A 16,698-nucleotide genomic window follows, 5' to 3' on the forward strand; every position below is an offset into this window, starting at 1 on the left:
TCGAACCCAAGATTCTTAGACTCAAAAGCTCGGTTATGTGTGTGGAAGGTGTTAAGCACCCCAAAACGTCTATCTAAAGGATAATTCTTCATTTTGATTATAATCTCTATAACTCACATTGTAGAAAATAACTATGAAACTTGGAATTTGTTTTTGAAAAAAGATTTTTGTACAAACAATATATATATATATATATATAACATGTGATATTATTTACATAGAATATATACAAGCAACATGTAAGGATACTTATAAATATTTATGTGGATATTATCTACTATGTTGCAAGCTAACATGTGAATATTACATAGCAAATATAGCATATGAGAAATTTAAAGGACCTAAGTGTAATTGCGTTCCATTTCTCCTTTAAAAGTAATTTGAAGCAATATTTATTCTTCAAGAATCATTCTCATGTTAAAACAACATCAACCCAAAATAATTAGTTTAGGAAAGGTAAAACATTTTGACTTGATTGGATGCTATTAGTTCAATTGATGTGAACTATGGAGAAGTTGCACTTTCTCAAAAATCATTTTTGAAAAAGAATTTTTTAACAATTATTTGTTCTTTGATTTCTTCTGTTTTGTTTAGTTTATATGCATCCCTTAGCATCTATTTAAGATAGTTTTTACATATTTAGGTTAGTAGTCAATAAGATAACATGTTTTATAGCTTTGTTAGTTCAATTACATTATTAGCGTTTGAATGCTTAATTGAACACATGAACATGCATAACAATAGTATCATGCATTTGATGAATATATGTAGTATTGATGATGCAGTGAGGTAAGTAAGATAAGTACATGCATTACAATATTAACATGCATATATGAGAAGAATGTGGTGAACATGTGATGAAAATGCAATGGTATGATGACCATGAATGATTGATGATGCTTACTGTCCTTAGATGATATGAGATGTTTGTTGTCTTGTAATCATGTTTTGCTACCCATGTGATGATGATGCTAGTTTATATGCTAGCATGATGTAGTATGATGATATGTGTTATACCATGAGATGGAGTATGAGATACCATACTTAGATGAATGTTAGGATATATTTTTAGATGAGAAGAAGATGTCATGTTTGGGTGATAAGATGAAAGTTGCAATGTGATATGCCAAGCCTAGATGGATGCTAGGGTGTATGATTAGATATATGTTAGGATAAAACTAGTGTGTGTGTGGTTGCGTGCATGTGTGATAGGATAGCCTAATAGAGGACCCTTTGATAGAATTATGATATAAAACACAATGAGTATAAACTGACCCACAGGTCGGGCAAAGTTGGGTGCTTAACTAACACCTTCCCATCTCTATACCTTAACTCTGAACATAGATTCTAAATAGATCAAGTCCTTTGCAAGGGGCACAAATATGCTTCCTAAACCTAATCTAGTGGAGACCCTATAAACCCTCCGCCTCTAGTCCACTCGGCTAAGACTTATTTCTTAGAGCATGGTAACCCTGTTCAGTAAAAGGGAGTCAAACTACCCAGAGGTACTGGCGCCACAATGACCAAGCTCGTAAATCAAGGAATAAACCTTCACACATACACAATCAAGGTATAAAAGAATATACATAATCATCCAAACACCAAATATTGCATACCCACTAAATACGTAAACACGCCAATCCATATTTCAAATGAATCAATACAATACATGCCTAATCTAGAGAGCCAAGATTAATCTCATGCTTAAATCATCATATACATATTCAAAATCACATAAATAGGCTTTAGAAAATGTAGACCTAGAAAATACCCAAAGAGGAATCCATGATAGTGCATGTATTTGCATATGTAAGCACATAATCATATATGAAAGCATAGAAATAAAACAAAATCATTAGTACCCTAGTTTTTATATGGAAATAATATACTCATCCCAGTAATCATGTAGAAAACCATATATAAAACATGATAATCACAAAGCAAAACATGACATCTATTTGAATAAATGAAATCTTAGACTAATAAAGCAATAAAATGGGTAATAGGCTTACTTAAGGGGCAGTTAAGAGGTGAATAGAGGCTTAAATGTGTGTTGCAATTTTTAGGGGGAAAAAAAAACATTTTTGTAGTCTAGCCCAAGTTGGAAATGGTGAGAGGTATTAGTAGTTGATGATGAAATGGATGTGGGAGGGGTGAATATTTAAAGTGGGATGGAGTGGGACTTAACAATTTGTTTGGTTGAGGTGAAAACAAGAGGTAGACAAAAGTTGGGAGAAAACTCATTTTCTTCTGCTTGTTTGGGAGTGGAAATTAAAGAGAAAATTGGTGGTTTCGAGTATTTTGCACCCGGGCCCACCAAATTACAATCTCTCCAAATCGAAGAGAAAATAGGGAGAGAATGAGTCTTCAACCATAATTACCTAACTACCCTTCCCTTCACTGTTGGAGCTAAAGTGTAACTACCCATGAGTATTGTTTCGATCAAGCTGCTACATTAATTCTGTTGTCTTCATCAAGCTGGGTCATTTTATTGTTGAGTGATGTTGCATTGCAATTAATGTTCACCAAAGCTTGTTTTTGTTTTTGGTACTGCAGTCAAGCTAGTTTACTGAGGTTCTTTGGCTAAATTTCTTGAGGGAAAAAGAAAATATAACAAACGGAATAATGGGGAGAGAGGTGTAACAAGGAAAAAGGTATGCATGTGGACCTTTTCCCACATTCACACGTGTATGGCAGCATATGAAGGCCCAATGCTTTCCCTTTTTTTTTTTTTACATATATATATATATATATATAGTGGGTTAGGAGGTCGAGAGTGTTAGGAGGTAATAGAGGGTGTAAGAAGATTATAGGAACTGGTTAAAAAAATATAACGCTAAAGAAATATAGAAAATTACTTGAAAGCATGGAATAGAACAGAGAACTAGATACAACAAACTGACTAATATATTAGATTCAACAGACTGTTTACATAAATCATAAGAATTTTTGAAGGAGGCTATGTTCTGCCTTTAGAATGATACAAAGTAGTTATTTATAGACTACGAAACTCAAAACAAATTCAGATACAATTTACAATTAGCTTTATATAAGATGGTAGGGGTTTGACTTGTGATTGATAGGAGTTGAAGGAAGTAGGGCCCTAGTTGGAGACAAATCTGCTATTGGATAAGGTTTTTGCAAGGACAATAAATGTTTCTGACATATATGGATAAGGTCGAGCTACTTCAAGACATTTCTAGGACCTTTTTTTTTTTTTTCAAGTGTTGGACCTGTTTAGTCCTATCCATCTCTTCCTTGGAACCATTTTTCGTCGATGTCAGCGTCAACATCTGGGTCGTGGTTATCATAATAGGGATCATCGTAGCCAGTAAAAGGATAAAAAACAGACACCAAACTATATGAAATGTTTAGTCCAACCGATTTCTTCCTTCGAACCATTTTTCGTCGATGTCAGCGTCAACATCTGGGTCATGGTTATCATAATTGGGATCATCGTAGCCAATAAAAGGATAAAAAACAGACACCAAACTATATGAAATGTTGAAGGATAAAAAAAAAAATTAAAAAGAAAAAAGTGGAACGAAGAAAACATAGAGGCACATAATGGGCAAAGGTGTAAAAGCACTACCCCCCCCCCCCCCCCCCTCCCAAAAAAACAACAATGGAAAAGAAATGGAAACGTAATTCCTTATATTTGAATTGAATGGAATTCCTTATATATTTCAATTGAATTCCTTATATTTGAACCCACAACCTCACTCCATTACCCTTACAAGGAAAGGAAATGGAATTTGGGCTAGAGCTCATGAGCCTACTCATATCACATTTTTTTTTATCTTCTTTTTTTGATAAGTATACTCATTTATTTTTCATAACCTGTTTTGAGGGTAAAAGCGGTCCAACAGATGCTAAACATACAAATTCAACTGCAAATAGCATCCACCTATCCCCATAGCCCCCACCAATAAAACAAAACGTTTCAAGATGTCACAAAAATAACATCTTTAGACATTTTAACAGGAATTACGCATCCATGTCCAAAAGGAAAAAAAAAATCGCACACACATATATAAACATATATCTATGTTTCTGAATATGTACATATGCATGTTAGTATGCATGTGTGTATATAATCCACGAAGATACGTGAAACAATGATTTCGGTGTCAAAAACACAACACCAGAGAGAGAAGCAGGGTGGATTAATATGTAAATAAAACCATGCACATAATTCTTTGATGTTCGTACCTGCATCTGGGGAGTTATTACTATTGCCAGCAGAGTTGGATGGCAAAGCGTTGCCTATAGGATTCTGATACTTAGTTTCCATTGTAAGCATTTTCAGAGATAATTTTCGTAGATAATCTGGGAAAAAATTGGCTTTTGCCCCTTTCGAAAAAGTAATCCAGCATTTTGCCCTCTTTTCCAAATTAATTAGGGAAATGCCCCTCTTTTAAAACTCGATTTTCTCAAAATTGAGTTAAGCCTTATAGTGACGTTTTTAAGGAGCCTATAGTGATGTTTTAAGGACTTATAGTGGTGTTTTGTAATCCGATTTCCATGAAGTCGAGTTTTAGGTAAAAAAAGAAAAAAAATTGCATGTAACTCGACTTCATAGAGATCGGATTACAAAACGCCACTATAAGTCCTTAAAACGTCAATATAGGCTCCTTAAAACACCACTATAGGGCTCCGGAATTTTTTTTTTTTTTTTTATAACTCGATTTTGAGAAAATCGAGTTTTAAAAGAGGGGCATTTCTCTAATTAGTTTGGGAAATAGGGCAAAATGCTAGATTTTCTCCGATAATCTGACTGGCTTGTGGCAGCAATATAAATCTTTTCCTCAAACCTTATAGCAATTTTTCCGAGTTCATGTAATCCCTCTTGGCCAGAAACAGGGAGATGCCTTTTCTAAGTTTCCATTCTATACACAAAAGGAGATACTCTTATTATGTTACTGACCATACAGGCGCGATTAAGCTATTAAAGAAAATAAGTCCCAAGTTGATAAACTATTAAAGAAACCACATAAAATTTCTTGATTTTTTTTTTTTTTTGATAAGTAAATAAAATTTAAAGAAATTTTAAAAATGTAAACAAAAACCCAATATTTTTTTCTCTGAAAAAAATTAACAGTAGCACTTGATTGTTCAAGGTTCACTATGGTTAATCTGTCAACAGAAAATGTTTTCCTAGTCAACTAACTTGATACCTTGCTTTACATATATTAGACCCCCAAGTGTTCCTCAACGAATTGTATTCCTAGCACTTTATTTGGGTGATGCATTCAGGTGTTTTGTTTCCAACTCCTAATATAGCACTACTAGTTCTTGTAGTCAACTTTCCATGATATGACATTTGCTTTGAATGTCATATCCCATTCTTATACTTGTAGATGCGTTTGTCATATTTCCGAGAAATTTTATTTTTCTTCATACGAGGATCATCAACACTTACCACAAGCCTTTTTTACATTACTTTGAATATTTGTTCTCTTCTTTTTCCAGTTATGCCCTTCCTCAGTTTTTTCTAATAATTAACTGCAGTAAAATATTGGTTATGTTATGAAAAGCTACTACAGACACATGCTTTATTAAGCTCATATATGGAATGAGTAGATAAGCACGGACCCTTTATTTGGACTTTGGAGTGCCATAATCATGTCATAACAGTGCCCTATCTGCTGTCTTATGTTATAATTTTTCACAAAATTGCTCATACCGCCATATTGTACCCACACCCATGTCCATGCATCCTAGATGAGTAGAGAGACACAAGTCCTACCAGCCAGATCACAAATACAGGCCTAACAGAAATGTTAAAAGCAAAAAACGCATTCCATATATGAGCTTGATAAACCAGAGCCACCAACAATCGCTAGGAGGCACCTGTTTTGATGGCTTGTACTTGGAAAATTTTGTCATACCGATTACCGAACACTTGAAAATGTTTTTCTGTATAATGTTTCAAAAGAAAATACTTTGTTGTAAAAAATTTTACATTTGAAACATTTTACAGTGAAACAAACAAAGTGTTAATTCAGTCATACATAATATTCAAAATGTCAAACGAAAGAAAATGAGAAACCAAGCATATAAAGACTCAAGCTTGGTGTTTAGAATAGCTTCGTTTTTTTCACTAGTTTATTTTGTATAAAATGTTTGTTATTTAAAAGTACAGGAGTACTCAGAAAGTGAAAGGCTTTCAAAATCTGTACCTATGAAATAAGTTGGCTTATTTCCATTTTTGAACCTAACAAAACAGGGTAACAAGTGTGTGTATGTTACAGCTTATTTTGGTGAGTTATTTCCCCAGCTTGTTAGATAAAATTTTATAGAGCATTACTTTCTTTTTTCTTAGAATAGCTCAATAAATCCTTACTAATTAAAACGGATGGCACTTTTAAAAGTAAGTGATCTGAAATGGAAACTTAGTCTTTCACTTGATTACTGGTTGTGCTGGACCTAGTCTTATGTTAAAGTAAGCTACTAATGTCACCACATGGGGATGTTTTACATCTACGCAATATCCCAAAAGGACAAGTTACAATTAGAGCTCCCACATACTTGCGCACTTTCAACGTGATATTCATTGCACTTCTACTTAGTTCTGTGAACCAGACATATTCTGCACATTGGTATTCTGGCCAACAACATTTGGGATAGGATTCTGACTTAAACCAGAGACAGGAGGCAGTGCAGATGGTAAACTGGCAGTGCTTTGAACTCCAGCAGATGGAATGTTATTCTGAATGTTTTGAGATAACATCTGTTGGCGAGACTGATTAGCTGATAATGGAATAGGAAGTGACTGCCCTGGATTATGAACTTAGTGCTGCATACTCATCCCTATTGCATATGAAAGAACAAAAACAGACACCAAGCTATATGAAATGTAGAAGGATAAAAAAAATAAAATATTTTAAAAATATAAATTTAAAAAAAAAAAAAAAAAAAAAAAAAAAAAAGTGGAACGAAGAATACATAGAAGCACATACTATACCATGGGCAAAGGCGTTAAAGCACTAAAGCCCAGCCCCCCAAACACCCCCCCCCCCCCACAAAAAAAAAAAAAAAAACCAACAATGGAAAAGAAAAAAAATGGAAATATATTTCAATTGAATTCCTTATATTTGAACCCACAAGTCAACCTCACTCCATTACCCTTACAAGGAAAGGAAATGGAATTAGGCTAGAGCTCATTAGCTTACTCATATCACCTTTTCTTTTCTGTACTTTTTTTTGATAAGTACACTCATTTATTTTTCATAACCTGTTTTGAGGGTGAAAGCAGTCCAACAGATGCTAAACATACAAATTCAACTGCATATAGCATCCACCTTTCCCCCATAAACAACCCCCCCCCCCCCCCACACAAAAAAAAAAAAAAAACAAAGGCAACATTACTTTTCAAGATGTCACAAAAAATAACATCTTTAGACATTTTAATAGGAACTACGGATCCATGTCCAAGAAGAAAAAAAAAAATTGCACACATACACATATAAACATATATCTATGTTTCTGTTTATGTACATATGCATGTAAGTATGCGTGCCTGTATATAATCCATGAAGATACGTGAAATAATGATTTCGGTGTCAAAAACACAAAACCAGAGAGAGAAGCAGGGTGAATTAATATGTAAATAAAACCATGCACATAATTCTTGGATGTACTTACCTGCATCTGGGGATGTATTACTATTGCCAGCAGAGTTGGATGGCAAAGCATTGCCTATAGGATTCTGAAACTTAGTTTCCACTGTAAGCATTTTCAGAGATATTTTTCGTAGATAATCTGACTGGCTTGTGGCAGCAGTATAAATCTTTTCCTCAAACCTTATAGCAATTTTCCTGAGTTCATGTAACCCCTCTTGGCCAGAAACAGGGAGAGACCTCTTCAAAGTTTCCGTTCTATACACAAAAGGAGATACTCTTCTTATTTACTGACCATACAGGCAATTAAGCTATTATAGAAAAAAGACCCAAATTGCTAAACTATGCTGACAGTGCAGAACTTAAAGCAACAAAATGTGAAAAGAAACCACATAAAATTTCATGAAAATTTTTTTTGATTAGTAAATAAAATTTCATGAAATTTTAAAAATATGAACAAAAACCCAAAATTTTTCTCTGAAAAAAATTAACAGTAGCACTTGATTGTTCAAGGTTCACTATGGAAAATCTGTCAACAGAAAATGTTTTCCTAGTCAACTAACATGATACCTTGCTTTCCATATATTAGACCCCCAAGTGTTCCTCAACGAATTGTATTCCTAGCTCTTTATTTAGGTGATGCATTCAGGAGTTTTGTTTCCAACCCCTAATATAGCACTACTAGTTCTTGTAGTCAACTCCCATGGTACGACATTTGCTTTCAATGTCATATCCAATTCTTATAATTGTAGATGCATTTTTCATATTTCCAAGAAATTTTATTTTTCTTCATATGAGGATCATCAACAGTTACCACAAGCCTATCTGAGATTAATTTGAATATCTGTTCTCTTCTTTTTCCAATTATGTCCTTCCTCAGTTTTTTTCTAATAATTAACTGCAGTATAATATTGCTTATGGTATGAAAAGCTACTACGAGCACATGCTTTATCAAGCTCATATATGGAATGAGTAGCTAAGCACAGACACTTCATTTAGGGTGCCGTAACCGTGTCGTAACAGTGTCCTATCTGCCGTTCCATGTTATAATTTTTCAAAAATTGCACATATCGCCAAATTGTACCCACACCCATGTTCATGCATCCTAGATTGAGTAGAGAGACACAAGTCCCACCAGCCAGAGCACAAATACAGGCCTAACAGAAATGTTAAGCAAAAAACGCATTCCATATACGAACCTGATAAACCAGAGCCACTGACATGGCTAGGAGGCACCGGTTTTGATGGCTTGTGCTTGGAAAATTTTGTCATACCAATTACCAGACACTTGAAAATGTTTTTCTGTAAAATGTTTTCAAAAGAAAATACTTTATTGTAAAAAATTTTACATTTGAAACATTTTACAGTGAAACAAACAAAGCGTTAATTCAGTCATACACAATATTCAAAATGTCAAACGAAAGAAAATGAGAAACCAAGCATACAAAGACTTAAGCTTGGTGTTTGGAATAGCTTTGTTGTTTTCACTAGTTTATTTTGTTTAAAATGTTTATTATTTAAAAGTACAGGTGTACTTAGAAAAATGCAAGGCTTCCAAAATCTGTACCTATGGAATAAGTTGGCTTATTTCAATTTTTGAACCTGACCAAACAGGCTAACAAGTGTGTGTATGTTACAGCTTATTTTGGTCAGTTATTTCCCCCAGCTTGTTAGATAAAATTTTATAGAGCATTACTTTTTTTTTTTAGTATAGCTAATTAAATCCTTACTAATTAAACCAGATAGCACTTTTAAAAGTAAGCAATCTGAAATGGAAATTTAGTCTTTCACATGATTACTGGTTGTGCTGGACCTAGTCTTATGTTAAAGTAAGCTACAAATGTCACCATATGGGGATGTGTTACATCTACGTGATATCCCAAAAGGACAAGTTACAATTAGAGCTCCCACATACTTGCGCACTTCCAATGTGATATTCATTGCACCTCTACTACATAGCGCCCTCACAATCTTGATGGGGGTCTCAAAGCATTACTCTTCGGTGCAGACTGCAGACTAGCTTTTCAGTTAAACTGTGTTCTTGAATGTGTGTGGCATTGAAAGTGAAGATTGTAAAAAGGAAATCTAAAAGTGTTCCACAACAAATTCTACCCCCAGCTCTATATTTGGGTGATGCACTCAAGTCTTTTGTTTCCAACTCATAATATAGCATTATTAGCCCTTCTAGTCAACTCCCATGATACAATACTTTCTTTCAAAGTCATGTCTGATTCTTATACTTGTAGATGCATTGTCAAATTTCCAAGGATTTTTATTTTTCTTCATATGAGGATCAACTACACTTACCACATGCCTTTCCGACATTATTTTGAATATTTGTTTTCATCCTTCCAGTTATACCACTCCATTTTTTTTTAATTAACGAACTGCAATAAAATACTAGTTATGGTATAAAAAGCTACTACAAGTACACAATTTTATCAAGCTCATATATGGAATGAAAGCACAAGTCCCATTAGCAAGCCAGAGCACAGATACAGGCCTAACAGCAATATTTAAAAACCAAACATTTCAGTTACATGCAATATTGAAAATGTTGAATGTAGAGTTAGTCAAACAAAAGACAATGAGAATCTAAGCATATGAAGACTCGAGCTTTGTGTTTAGAAATAGTAGGTTTTTTTTTTTTTTTTTTTTTTTCCCAGTAGCTTATTTTGTTTAAAATGTTTATTATATGAAAGTATAGCTGTACATAGAAAATGTGAGGCTTCCAAAAGCTGTACTTATGAAATAAGCTAACTTATTTCTATTTTTAAGGCTAACCAAACAGGGTAATAATTGTGTGTTTCTTACTGCTTATTTTGGCTAGTTTATTTCCCCAGCTTGTTTAGGTACAATTATTTTAGAGTTTTACTTTTTTTTCTAATTATAGCTAATTAAAAAACCTTTCATATTAAAATGGGTGCAATATTAAAAATAAGCTATCCGAAATAGAAACTTACTCTTTCACATGCTGAACATAATTTTATGTGAAAGGAAGGAGTATTTGTCATAACCCTAGGAATTTTTTTTTTTTTTTTGGGTATGGACGCGTGTTGAGTCTAACATCAAGAATGAAATATGAAGATACTATTGTCAGCAAATGGAGATTTATTAGTCACATCTGTGTGATAAACCAAAAGGACTTGTAATAATTAGAGCTCCCACCATACTGGCATGCTCAAAAGGTAGGAGTATTTGTGGTAACCCCTAGGATTTTTTGCACGTTGTATGGACAAGTGTTGAGTCTTACATCGAGAATAAATTAGGTCTATCTGGACATATATAAATACAAATGAGTAGTACATGGAGCTACTATTGCTACCAAATGCAGATTCATTACTCACATCTATGTGATATCCCAAACGAGCTAGTTATAATCAGAGCTCCTGCCATACTTACGTACTCAATGTAAATGTTATATTCATTGCACCCTTACTGCATAGTACCCTCACAATCTTAATGGGGTCTTACAACATGACCCTTCAGATCAAAACTAGTTTTTGAGTTAAACTCTATGTTTTTGAATGCATGGCATCAAAATTGAAGATTAAGCAGTTAGGTTCTAATTCCCTCCAAAAAAATGAATAACTTGACCAGTTAAGCTAATGAATAGGATGTAAGGGGAATCAAAAAATGAAAAAGAAAATGAAAGCTATTATAAGTTCATTTTTAACCATCAGACCCAAACACAACCTGTAAAGCTGTAGCAGGTTTGTTACCGCTTATTTTAATGAGTTTATTTCCCCTTGCTTGTTTAGGAACAATTTTTAAGAGCATTGCCTTTTTTGACCTTAGTATAGCTAATTAAAACAGGCCGCACTTTTAAAAATAAGCCATCTGAAACGGAAATTTACTCTTTCACATGATTAATGGGTTGTGATGGGCCTAGTTTCATGTTAAAGGAAGGAGTATACGTGGTAACAACCCCTACGATTTTGATGAAGTTGTATGTACACATGCTGAGTTTGACATTGAGAATGTACTATGCCAATCTGGACTATATATAAATGAGTACATGGGGATGCGTCAGTAACATCTGTGTTATATCCAAAAAGAACTAGCTATAATTAGAGCTTAGAGCTCCTGCGTTATTGTCACATATGTGTGATATATCAAAAGGACTAGTTATAATTAAAGCTCCGGCGTTCTCGTGCTCTTCCAATTCATGAGGATAACTAAGCTGACACAACAGGGTGATGTGATGTTCATAGCACTCCCTAGGCCCTAGTACACTCACAAAAACCTTTGATCAAAGCATTACTCTTGAGTATACAGACTAGAATTTTTTATTTCCAGTTAAAGTCTGTATTCTTAAATGTTTGTGGCATCAAAAAGTGAAGATTTTGCTGTAAAGTTCTCTAATTTCCACCAAAAAAGTCAATAACTTGATCAATTAAGCTAATGAATAAATTCAATTTAATCGGATTTGGAGCCAAACACAACCCGTAAACATAAATATGTAAAACAAAAACAAAAAGCAAAAGCAAAAGAGAGAGAGAGAGAGAGGAAAATTACATCTTGTTGACGATTCTTTCACGAAAATCGAGCTGTACTAAGGAATTGGGTACAACAATCTTGTTAAACCTCCTGCACCTGTAAAAGTTCGTTGCATACAACAATCAGTTACATCAGATTCAAAATTCAAAAACAACCCATCGACATCAGGTATTTTACTACGTTAAAAAAAAAAAAATAGTCTTTAATGTTTTTCACATGTCGGAAATGAAATTCAGACCACAGTTCCGATTGAAACTCCGGTGGAATGGTCGGAATTTATTTTTCATAAGGAAGAAGAGAAGGACGTACGTGAGGAGAACGTTGGCGAAATCGGAGGGGCTAAGTTTGCAGAGAATGGAAATGACGAGATCGTCCGGCAAGGAATCGAACAAGTCACGCTTTCCAGCGATATCAGAAGAATTCCGGCTTCTTTTCCGGTAACTAACTTGTTCGGTGGCGAAATCTCTCCTTCGCTTCACAACTCTCATGTTCTTGTCTTCAACAACTCTAGGGTAACAAAGCCCTCTCCTTCTTCTCATATCTCTCTAACTCTCTCTCTATCTAAGATAGCGTTTGCACTTCTTATGCGTTTCAGCGTTTTGCACTTTTTATAACTAGTTTGCGTCTCTCTCTCTCTCTCTCTCTCTCTCAAAAAGTCCATTTGATTAGGAGGATGGAAATGTCATATGATAGAAAATAGGGAAGATGGGGAAGTGAGAGAATAGAAAATTTTTTAATTTTTCTCATTTATGTTTGGTTGAGAATAGAAAAAAGTTTTTCATCCCTTCACTTTTCCACCCTCTCTATAATCAGAGGGAGTTTCTTTCCGAAATTGACAAGGTCCATAACAGACTTAAAGACAATTGTAGGATATACTTGTTCTTTATCTTTTTTCATGGGAAAATTGTCATTTTGAGGGCTAGTTTGTGGTTCTGGTTGGGGTGGAACTGGATTTGTAATACCGGGAAAATTCCACTTGGTCTAAAAGGATTATGATTAGGGTGTGTCATGACTAATGGTTGTAGGTGGAAAAGTGGAGGGATGAAAAACTTTTTGGTTTGGTTGAAAATAAGATTTGTATGAATTTACTATCATGTCCCTCTTAAATAAAACAAAAAATAATACATTATACTTTTTAAAAAAATTGTGTATGGATGAAAGTAAACATTTCAGAAAATAGCATAAAAAATCATCCAAAAGTATTTTCTTAAAAAACAACTATTGGAGTCGATTTTGGAAGAGAAAATTTAAATGAACTTAAGCCTATCAACCTATGTTCAAAAGTGTGTATATATATATATGTGTGTGTGTGTGTGTGTGTATAAAAGAGAGTCAAGCCCACTACTCACTAGTCACTTCAATTGAAAAAATGGAAGCAAATGCTGCATCATTGCATTGTGGAGAAATAAACAAGACACTAAATCACAAAGGAGAATATTAAAAAAAATATATTTATTATTGTTATTATGATCACTATATAATGAGCATAAAGAAGGGATTGGTGAAGGAGAGAGAAGGTTATTTGCACCATGACACACCCTAGAGCACCTTTGGAATATGTTACTTCTTATATCGGAAGATTGGATTCAAGCTTCGAAGAGTGAATAAGGTTGGTGAGGTAGGTAAAATCTTGCCGATAAATGCATAGTTTGGTGACAATGTTTTATAGTAAGTCTGGGGCATTAATTCCTAATATCCATCTTTGAATAAGGATCAAAGCTTATGGCTATTGGATTTATGGTGTAGATGCCCTTGGGTGAGATTTTGGGAGAGGCACAAGAGTTCTGAGCTCTCCCCTCTCAAGTATTCACACATTGAGCGTTTGACAATGTTTAAATGTGCACGTGTTACTAAGGTAAGGTGTGTGTGTGTGAATCTTTTTTCTTATTTTTATTTTATGGAGTTATCACCAATTATTGGTTTTGTTCTAAGTGTGATTCGTCACCTATTTGTCTAATTTGTTTAAATTACCTAATTAACTAAAACCAATTCAAGGGTTCTTAAATTAATTAAGGTAACCAAAGTCTCAAACCAAAGATTCTTAGACTTGAAAATTCGGTTATAGGTGGGAAATGTGTTAAATACCCTACATTGCTTATCAAAAGAATAGCACCTTATTTTAATTTAATCACAACATTCGTATTTTAGAAAGATAAATAGAATACTTGGCATTTGTTTTTGAAAAAAGTTTTGTACAAAACAATACAGTTTTTCTTCAAACTTTCTGATGTCTAATTGGTAACTTTTGCAAGTTAATTGCTCATCAATCCTTTTGTAACTCAGTTCATTTCCGTATAATGTGAGTATACTTATAAATATTTATGTGGATATTATCTACTATGTTGCAAAGTAATATATACATAGCTAACACGTGAAAATTACATTGCAAGTATAGCATATGAGAAATTTAAAGTTCCATTTCTCCTTTAAAAGTAATTTGAAGCAAGATTCATTCTTCAGGAATCATTCTTATGTTAAAACTACATCAACCCAAAATAATTAGTTTAGGAAAGATAAATAATGTTGACTTGATTGGATGCTATTAGTTCAATTGATGTGAACTATGAAGAAGTTGCACTTTCTCAAAAATCATTTTTGAAAAAGAATTTTTTAAGAATTATTTGTTCTTTGATTTCTTCTGTTTTGTTTAGTTTATATGCATCCCTTAGCATCTGTTTAAGATAGTTTTTACATCTTTAGGTTAGTGGTCAATAAGATAACATGTTTTATAGCTTTGTTTGTTCAATTACATTATTAGCGTTTGAATGCTTAGTTGAACACATGAACATGCATAAGAACAGTATCATGCATTTGATGAATATGTGTAGTGGTGATGATGTAGTGTGGTAAGTAAGTACATGCATTACAATATGAACGTGCATATATGATATGAGAAGAATGTGGTGAATATGTGATGAATATGCAATGGTATGATGAACATGAATGGTTAATGATGCTTACTGCCCTTGGATGATATGAGATGTTCGTTGTCTTGTTATCATGTTTTGCTACTCATGTGATGGTGATGCTAGTTTATATTCTAGCATGATGTAGTATGATGATATGTGTCATACCATGAGATGGAGTATGAGATACCATACTTAGATGAATGTTAGGATACATGTTTAGATGAGATGATGATGTCATGTGTTGGGTGATATGATGAAAGCTGCAATGTGATATGCCATGCTAGATGGATGCTAGGGTGTATGATTAGATATATGTTAGGATAAAACTAGAATGTGTGTGCGCGTGCGTGATAGGATAGCCTAATAGAGGACTCTTTGATAGAATTATGATATAAAACACAATGGTAGAGGTCGACCCACAGGTCGGGCAAAGTTGGGTGCTTAATACCTTCTCATTTCTATACCTTAACTCAGAACACAGCCTCTAAATAGATCAAGCCCTTTGCAAAGGGCACAAATATGCTTCCTGAACCTAATCTAGTGGAGACCCTATAAACCCTCCACCTATAGTCCACTCGGCTGAGACTTAGTTCTTAGAGCATGGTAACCATGCGCAGTAAAAGGGAGTCAAACTGCCCAAAGGCACTAGCACCACAATGACCAAGTGTGTAAATCAAGGTATAAACCTTCACACATACACAATCAACGTATAAAAGAATATACATAATCATCCAAGCACCAAAGATAGCATATCCACTAAATATGTAAACACGCCAATACATATTTCAAATGAATCAATACAAAACATGCCTAAATAGGGTTTAGAAAATGTAGATCTAGAAAATACCCAAAGAGGAATCCATGATAGTGCATGTATTTCAATATGTAAGCACATAGTCATATATGGAAGCACAAAAATAAAACAAAATCATGTGATTAGTAAAATAGTTTTTGTATGGAAATAATATAGTAATCCTAGTAATCATGTAGAAAACCATATATAAAACATGATAATCACAAAGCAAAACATGACATCTATTTGATTAAATGAAATCCTAGACTAATAAAGCAATAAAATGGGTAATAGGCTTACTTGAGGGGCAGTTAAGAGGCGAATGAAGGCTTAAATGTGTGCTGCAATTTTTAGGGAAAAAAAAAACATTTTTGTAGTCTAGCCTATGTTGGAAATGATGAGAGGTATTAGTAGTTGATGATGAAGTGGATGAGGGAGGGGTGAATATTTAAAGTGGGATGGGGTGGGATTTACAATTTGTTTGGTTGAGGTGAAAACAAGAGGGAGACAAAAGTGGAGAGAAAACTCAATTTCTCTTGTTTGGTTGGGAGTGGAAATTAAAGAGAAAATTGGTGGTTTCGAGTATTTTCCACCCAAGCCCACCAAATTACAACCTCTCCAAATTGAAGAGAAAATAGGGAGAGAAAATGAGTCTTCAACCATAATTACCTAACTACCCTTCCCTTCACTATTGGAGCTAAAGTGTAACTACCCATGAGTGTTGTTTCGATCAAGCTGCTACATCAATGTTGTTCTCTTCATCAAGCTGGGTCATTTTAGGCATCAAAACGTACATCATTGTTGAGTGATATTGCTTTCAATTAATGTTCACCAAAACTTTTTTTGTTTTTAGTACTGCAGCCAAGCTCGTTTA

The 16,698-nt window shown here is 34.0% G+C and overlaps 1 protein-coding gene across 1 annotated transcript; it reads right to left on the reverse strand.

Annotated features, from left to right (window-relative positions):
• Positions 1 to 6,383: 6,383 nt before the first annotated feature.
• Positions 6,384 to 12,777, reverse strand: LOC115988334. Its single transcript, XM_031111867.1, has 4 exons — positions 12,432 to 12,777; positions 12,141 to 12,218; positions 7,648 to 7,880; positions 6,384 to 6,813 (listed from the first exon to the last, which is right to left on the reverse strand). The coding sequence occupies exons 1-4, from the start codon at positions 12,659 to 12,661 to the stop codon at positions 6,794 to 6,796; spliced, it is 561 nt and encodes a 186-aa protein (XP_030967727.1). The 5' UTR covers positions 12,662 to 12,777; the 3' UTR covers positions 6,384 to 6,793.
• Between the last annotated feature and the right edge of the window lie 3,921 nt (positions 12,778 to 16,698).

Source organism: Quercus lobata, chromosome 5, assembly GCF_001633185.2.
Source record: "Quercus lobata isolate SW786 chromosome 5, ValleyOak3.0 Primary Assembly, whole genome shotgun sequence".
Classification (NCBI taxonomy): domain Eukaryota; kingdom Viridiplantae; phylum Streptophyta; class Magnoliopsida; order Fagales; family Fagaceae; genus Quercus; species Quercus lobata.

Coding starts and splice junctions, on each gene's coding strand:
- LOC115988334 (XM_031111867.1), bottom strand. CDS start 12,661: ATGAGAAGAAGGAGAGGGCTTTGTTACCCTAGAGTTGTTGAAGACAAG. Junction 12,219..12,431: donor TTCGCCAACGTTCTCCTCAC/GTACGTCCTTCT, acceptor GAACTTTTACAG/GTGCAGGAGGTTTAACAAGA. Junction 7,881..12,140: donor GAAAGAATCGTCAACAAGAT/GTAATTTTCCTC, acceptor TTTTGTGTATAG/AACGGAAACTTTGAAGAGGT.